The sequence below is a fragment of the Engraulis encrasicolus genome, chromosome 16 (assembly GCF_034702125.1).
Source record: "Engraulis encrasicolus isolate BLACKSEA-1 chromosome 16, IST_EnEncr_1.0, whole genome shotgun sequence".
Classification (NCBI taxonomy): Eukaryota; Metazoa; Chordata; class Actinopteri; order Clupeiformes; family Engraulidae; genus Engraulis; species Engraulis encrasicolus.
The window spans coordinates 29,908,134-29,915,797 of record NC_085872.1 but is presented as its reverse complement, the minus strand read 5'-3'; the positions used below and the strand labels follow the sequence as shown (position 1 = coordinate 29,915,797).

The following is a 7,664-nucleotide window of genomic DNA, read 5'->3' as shown; positions in this document are numbered from 1 at the left end:
ATTAAGTTTACAAATAAGGCCATGGACGGCTCCGGAGTCCTGATGGCAACGCCTTACACACTCTCAACACCTCGCATCCTCTCAAGGCCAGGGCCACGCGACGCATCAGACACGGGTGTCTGTCACCGGCGCCGTTCGGGGAGAATGCATCACATCATTAGGGGATAACGGGGCCCCCCGCTGGACAGATGGGGGCTGTACACTACTTACTGTCAGGAGCCCTTGCACTGGCACTTTTTATTTGCTCGTTCAAATAGGCTTGCACCGTCTCTCTGTGCTGCGCACATATGCATGCATGAGTGACGGATGGCGAGAGCAGAGTGAGAGAGAGAGGGAGGAAGGGAGGGAGGGGATCTTAGGGAAGACATGCCAAAGACTCAGCACTGGTATGGCGAGGGCCCCATCACACTGATGGCTGAGATTATCAGAAGATAAATAAAAACGGACAGCAAATCATTTCTTTCGACCTTTATTCAGCAATGCATTTCCTTTAAAAGCACTTAACAATACATGGTGACAGCATTTTAATGATACAGGCTGAACCGCATACAACACAAACATTCATGCCAAAGAAGAGAGAAGTGAAATCTTTGAAACCAGGATACTGTTAAAAACAGAAATAAGGTATAAAATAGGCCTTTACTGTAACACCGTACAATACTACCATTAAAGTACGTTAGTGCATCTAGCTTCAAATGTCAATATGATCATTTTAAAATTGATAAAAAAATGGGTTAAAAAGGCAAAGAAAAGAAGCTACGTTTTCCATAATTCTAAAACAGGACCTTTGTGCTTGGCAGTCAAGATGGAAACAGAACATTACCAAGGCGTTTCTATTTTGCAAGAGGATGCCATACACTGAAATGATGCCTCAAGACACTGGTCCGGTTCAGATACACACACCTGCGCACACACACACTCAAACACACAACTCATGGACATCCTCTTTTCTCCTTACAATAAACAAACATGGTTGAAAAACAGGACACGTGAAGAGAGACAGCGATCAGTTCAGTTTAACTTGCATTAGACTGAGTACAGTCAAGAAAAAAATTACTACAGAACTAAAAGAAAACAAAGTGTTGATGTACAGTACATCCAAATTCCATCATAATTCTCGTCATATTATTTTTAATCCATTGAGGCTGACAGCTTTGGAGAGAGAAAAAAGGCTAACCTTTCAAACAATCTGAAATATCCCTCATTCTATACCTTGGTAACAATATAAAATAATTTATTCTATCACTACTAAAGTAGAGGCTTTGTAGTCTTGGCTTTATATTAGATTGTACTCTGTAGCTCTTTTCATCGGCTTTTTCGTGATGATGCTCTTAAATAAAAATGTTTTTGTTTTTCTTCAAAAGAGGTAAACAGCACCTTATCCGCCAAGGGTGTGGTCATTTTCTTTCTTTCTTTTTTGGAAACAATGGCACATAATCCTCTATGGTCATTAGCAAACATTGAGAGAGAAAAAAAGAAAATCACATTAGTTTTTAATTAAATCATAGTCCCCCCACTTTAAACTTGCAAAGTGATGGTCAAGGGTGAGCACACATGCCTAACCAACACAATCCTGTTTCGAAACCTTAGACAGCACAAGGGGGTTATTGAACACAATTGTAACAAACCCACATTCCATTGCCTTATGGCGAGGGTTTTGGGGTGGTGGTGGGGGGTAAATTAAGGGATAGGGCTGGTGGGATGCTACAGTAATACTCTAGTGTGGGGTTTCACTCTGACCAAATACTACACTTGAGAATTGACAGGGTCTGATCAATCAGTAACCTCCACCCAACCAAGACCTCTTTGCATGTGGGAGAGAGCATGCGCCACTAACACTACCATGATGGTTGCCATGGTATGATCAGTAAATTCTACCACAATGTTTGCATGGGTTCTCAGAGTGGTAAAAGTGTTCCACAATGGCAGTCGAGTGAGACTGGTGAAACAATGTCTCAAAAACCATCTCCGTTCGGGAGATGGCACGGCTTTTTGACTAAGGTACAACACTAGGGGGCTTAACATGCCTCCCTCCCCAATACGGCGTGTAACACATAAGTGACTGCCATAACACGAGATGACAGCAGGCTGCATGTGGATCCAAAAGGCTTGGGCAACGCTTACAAGTACCCAGAGCCCTTTAAAAAACCCTCAATGGGCTGCATCTTTTACAGCTAGGCTTGCATCAGATTACATTATTGTAAAAATAATAATAATAAAATAAACAGCTAGCAGGAGGTTGGCTAAGGGTATAAAGGAGGGCATGGGACAGGAGTGCGGTTGTGTAAGGGTGGGTTTGGAGAGCTGAGGAGAAGGCTGGAGAAAGGGTGGGGTTGACTACATGCCGACATGTGCGGTGACACATAAAAGCGCGAGGTCAGAGGCACACACAGGGAACGAGGACTCCAGAGGGATCCCCTCCCCTCTCCTCCAGTCCTCTCTCTGTACACACAACTGCTACCGATGTTTACACTCTCGACCAAGCGTGTCCATGGCGACCCAGACTAAAGAGACGGGAGATCCGCGGATCAACTGACAAGCACAGAAGCCATCTGACACCTCACCAGTAAACAACGTCTTTTTGGTGCACAGGTGTGGAAAAAGGGATGGGGCTTGGCTGAGGTTTGCGAAGTAATAGCTGGGGAATAAATGTTCTGCAAGATACACAGGAAAGGATGATACTTGCTGATTTTTTTTTTTTTTAAGTAGACAGACCAGGATTGTTGTTTTTTTTTTTTGCGGGATGAGTCTACACCTTAACACTGATGACTGGCAGCTTAGTGAGAGCGAGAGACAGGCAGAAAAAAGTCTTGCATACACCGAGAGAAGTGTGTGGATGAGAGAAGCTTGCTTGCTTGCTTGCTGGCGGCCTGTGCGTCAGTCAGTCTGTCTGTCTGTCTGTCTGGTGGGCTGAAGAGCAATGGCAGGGAGGTGGAGGAGGCCCCAAAACGAAGCCCCAGCCTCTAGTAGAGCAGTATGCGGCGCTCGATGGCCTTGCGGCAGATGGGGCACTCGCTCATGCGGTCGCCACACAGCTGGCAGGTGCCGTGGCCGCACATGAAGATCATGTTCTTCAGCCGGTCCAGACACACCGGACACATAGTCTGTAGAGAGAGGACAAACATGCACACATACACGTGTCATTTTCACATCTCAACAGAGCGGCACCTTCAGTACGACTTGGACTTTGATATCGTGCACACCAAAACATACCGTGCCTGGTAATTTAGTGGAAAGCTACCCCACCCCTATTTACTGTATGTATGATCTGATCTAGGCAAACTTTTAGTAGAGAAAGTGCGCTCAACTCCGAAAAGTTTCTTACAAGGTCTTTGGGTGCGAGCAAACAGCAAAGTTCATGTATAGTAAAAAAGCCGCACTCCCGGATCAGTTTCTTGCCGTTTTAATACTGGGTTAGCATGGCAGACAGACAGACGTTTCGGCCTAAGCCTTCTTCAGCTTCTTTTCTAGGCTGATCTAGGCAAACCCCATTCCCCCCTGGTAAAACCAGGCCCTCCAAGAATGAATCAAGGTAATGATGAATCATCCTTACCTGCTCTTTGATGTCCTGCAGCTGCTGCTGTAGCTTCTGCACGTCTGCGTTGACGTTAGTGTTGTCTTTGTCCCTCTGCAGGGCGGGGATGTTGCCGCTGGCTGCAATGGGGGAGGAAGGGAAGGGAAGGGAAGGGAAGGGATGGGGCGGAGGTGCGATGGGGGGACACAACATGCCTTGTTACACTTTAAGCCCATCAGAGAAAGGTGGATGCTGCAGGGTTAGCCCCATGTTCCTCAGGTCCTATGTTCTCATTCTTTTTTTATTTTGAAGATATAAATATACATTTTTTTGTTTAACTTTATTTCGGATAAGACAGTGAAGTGTGAGTGTGGAGAGAGAGATGGGGTATTGTTTGGGAAATGGACCAGGTCAGATTCGAACCTGGGTGCCCCTAGGCGCTGTGCCACAGTGCCCCACTATGTTCTCATTCTGACAGTGAAGGGTTAGCAATGGGTTGTGGTCTAGACACAGTTCAACCCATTGATGCCTAAAGCACCTGGAAAAAACGCCTGCTGAATGCCTAAGCCCTTGTTGGGAAAGTTACCCTCAGCCTATAACAACCTTAATGTCTTAGCCTCTGATGCACATAAAAACATGAAATAAGTTGCATTTAAACCCTGAGACCCTCATCTTGTATTAGAATGTGTTCATTCAGCTGTAACATACCCACATTTTTATTAAAAAAGCTAAAATCTCAAGTGCCTGAATGCAGCGTATATGTGTCTGCAGGCACCAAAGGTCAAACAACATATCATCAGGTTAAAATGGGTTAAAGCTGCCTTCTGTACGTTTTCCGGTTGGTTTGATAAAAAAATACTTACACCAATTTAGTCCCAGATTGTTGGTCTGGACAAGTTCCTGCGAGCCCCCTGCCACTGAGTTAGAACTCCCTGCTGAGAAGCAACCAGTCACAGTGTTACGGTCAAAGCACGGCCCCACCGGCACCTCCTGAGGCCTCATCGCCTCAACATGGCTCCCTCAAAAGGGAGCAGAGGAGCATCAGTTTGAAGCTGCCTTCTGTACATTTTCCGGTTGGCACATGCTAAGCTTCGATTCTGGGATTTTGGAAGTCGTACATGAATGATTAGGCCTGAAGATGAAAAACGATAAATCTGCAGTCGCTAAATGCACATTTCCCAATTCTAGCCGAAAGAAGTATTCAACTTCTTGTCCCGTCCTCTAAAATGCCAGCGAAGTCTTACCCACATCCCTGAACCTGTTTGGTTAAACTAAGCAAGGCAGCACTGAAATTTTGTAAACAAGACTACAGGTTTTGGGGGGAGCTAGAGAACTCATCTTTTTTTCCCCTCATGGGCCATCTCATATACTACTTTTGGAACCCCATGACAGTTCAAGGTAATATGACTAAAAAACAGTTGCAGACTTCCATTTTAATATTCATCTGTATTCACATTAAAATTATCCTGGGCTAGCCCTACCGTGGCGCTAATGGTAGGGCACTCGTCTGCTATGCGGCCGACCCGGGGTCGATTCCGGCCCGGGCCCTTTGCTGACCCTTCCCCATCTCTCTCTCTCTCAACTCACTTCCTGTCTATCCTCCACTGTCCTGTCATGAATAAAAAAAACAATAAAGGCTTGAAAAGCCCCCAAAAATACTTTACAAAAAATGTCCTAGGCTCACCCCATTGGGAACATGGGACTCTGGGAACATAGGTATGCTCCGGGTGCTGTGGTTACTGCTGGGTGTGTGATGGTGGGAGAGCGACCCCCAATACATCTCTCCAAGGAGGTGCACTAGGAGACTGGCACACCATGACTATTTCTCAAAGTGAAGTGTCCTAGTCTTGCTAAGACGCGTAACGCCCATTTTTCGCAGGAGTATCCAATTGTTAGTTACACTTAGAGCTTGTTATTTGACACTCTTTGGTGAAATAAAGAGCAGGACAGCACTCCAAGTTTTGTGGTTTATTGCCCGTCAGACGTTTCGGGGTTAACCTTCTTCAGTGTCGGGCAAACATTTCACCATTTTGCCCGACACTGAAGAAGGTTAACCCTGAAACGTCTGACGGGCAATAAACCACAAAACTTGGAGTGCTGTCCTGCTCTTTATTTCATATATTCTTGAGGAATGAGCACCCAGTTGTTTACTAGGTTTGAGTTGAGCGCGTTACACCACTGAATTAAATACTCTTTGGTGAAACCAGAGAAAAATAGCCGTCACTCGTCCTAGCAAGGCGAGGACCCTTCACTTTGAGACATACTGAAAGTCTTGATTGACCTGGGGTTTGTACTGGGCACAACATGACTTCAGGCCAGGTCAGTGTACTGTAACTACATGGAGCAAGATGACTGTCGTGTCTAGGCTTTCTGTCAGGGCACACTAACAACAACCAAGGATGATCGCAGGCAGGTTCCATGGCTTCAGCAAACAGCTTGACAGGATAACCAACAATAATTAAAAAAGCAGCATACAGTTGTTCTACACGGTTGATTATGATCAATATGCAATTATTGTTCAATCACTTAAGTTGTCTCTTGAGATGTCTTCTAGTGATCTTGAGGCTGTGTGTGGTGTGTTAATCAGAAGTGTACTTGAAGAGTTAGTGTAGATACATTTAAACATGCTGTACATCTACCTTGCAAGTGGCTACCATAACCTTGAAGTATATGGTATATAGTATATTTCGTTGACAGAAACCTTTGTGAATGTGCATGTGTACATGCGTAAACGTGCGTGCACGTGTGTGTCTGCTTGTTTGTGTGCATGCACGTGTGTGTGTGTGTGTGTGTGTGTGTGTGTGTGTGTGTGTGTGTGTGTGTGTGTGTGTGTGTGTGTGTGTGTGTGTGTCTGTGTATGTCTGTGTGTGTGTGTGTGTGTGTGTGTGTGTGTGTGGAGGCAGATCGACATGAGCCAATGATGTTGGCACCGTCAGCATCTGAAAGGGCAAAGTGGTAGTGATGATGGTGGAGGAGTGACGTTGTTTGGCAAGGGTAGGTAGGGGAGAATTTTTTTTGGGGGGGTGGGTGGGGACTAGTTTTGTGGTGTTTGTTGTTGTTGTGGGGGGGACGGGGTTTTGATAAAAATACTTACACCAACTTAGCGCCAGATTGTTGGGCTGGAGAAGTTCCTGCGAGCCCCCTGCCACAGAGTTAGAGCTCCCTGCTGAGAAGCAACCAGGCACAGTGTTACGGTCATAGCACGGCCCCACCGGCACCTCCTGAGGCCTCATTGCCTCAACATGGCTCCCAACACAGGGGAGCAGAGGAGCGGCGGCATATAAGGAGTAAGGAGCAGTAGTAGCATAGCAGAAGGAGGAGGAGGAGGAGAGGAAGGAGAGCATGGCAGAGGAAAAAACATGGGCTGAGCAATAGCCAAAGCAGCTGGTCAGAGCAGAGAGAAGGTCTGCCACTGCTGCAGTTGTTTTTTTGAGAGGGGCTGAGAGGAGAAGGGGAGAGGGGGTGTGGGGGGGGGTTATAGGTAGATGAGGAAGCAGTTTGGCAGTGGGGGGGTTGGTATTATTTGAATGTGTTCTCTGACCTCAGTGGTTGGTTGGTTGTTTTTTCTGGGGAGGGGGGTGAGAGGGGTTTGCGGTAAAACGGCACACTATGATCAAAAATACTGAATTAAACCAAGATATCGCAAAACACGCCCACTCAATGCAAAAGCGTGTGCTGAAGTTGGGTCTCCTAAGGGGGCGTTGTCCCCTACTTCTTCTTCTCTTTTTGAGGTGTTTTCGCAAGACGTGCGCTACCGCCATCTACAGCACTAAGGGGACTTCATTGATTCTCAACCTCAGGACTCCGAAGGTCTCCTACCGAAGGTCTCCTAAAGGGGCGTTCACCCGACATAAAGTGGATACCGGAAAAGAAACAAAATGACGCTTCTTGTTAGATCCACCTTCTTTGCTATGATGTTTCCCAGCTACTGAGGCAGGCAATGGGCCAGAGGCGGCTCCACTTGGGATGAGAACGAAGAGGGGGGAGGGGGGGGGTCACACAAGACACACCCAAAACCATTTGCTAAACACCAAGCCGTGCATTAGACATTGGCTTTGCTACTGCTGGCATGTAACACAGCACAGCACAGCGTCTGCCTCAGCAAAAAAAAACTGCAACAAACAAGAACAGCCCAATAAAACCCTAATCA

At 46.3% G+C, this 7,664-nt stretch overlaps 1 protein-coding gene across 6 annotated transcripts in view; it reads right to left on the bottom strand.

Annotated features, from left to right (window-relative positions):
- Window positions 1-453: 453 nt before the first annotated feature.
- The window catches only part of mib1 (MIB E3 ubiquitin protein ligase 1), an 89,245-nt gene continuing 82,034 nt past the window's right edge, over window positions 454-7,664 (bottom strand). For 2 of the 6 annotated variants that reach the window (XM_063219332.1, XM_063219334.1), the window contains 4 exons: window positions 6,609-6,680; window positions 4,378-4,449; window positions 3,554-3,654; window positions 454-3,104 (listed from right to left, as the gene is read on the bottom strand). In XM_063219332.1, coding sequence (XP_063075402.1) covers window positions 2,964-3,104; window positions 3,554-3,654; window positions 4,378-4,449; window positions 6,609-6,680 — 386 coding nt within the window. In that variant the 3' untranslated portion in view covers window positions 454-2,963. The remainder of the gene's footprint in view (window positions 3,105-3,553; window positions 3,655-4,377; window positions 4,450-6,608; window positions 6,681-7,664) is intronic. The other 4 variants (XM_063219336.1, XM_063219335.1, XM_063219338.1 and 1 more) reach the window with 4 other exon arrangements.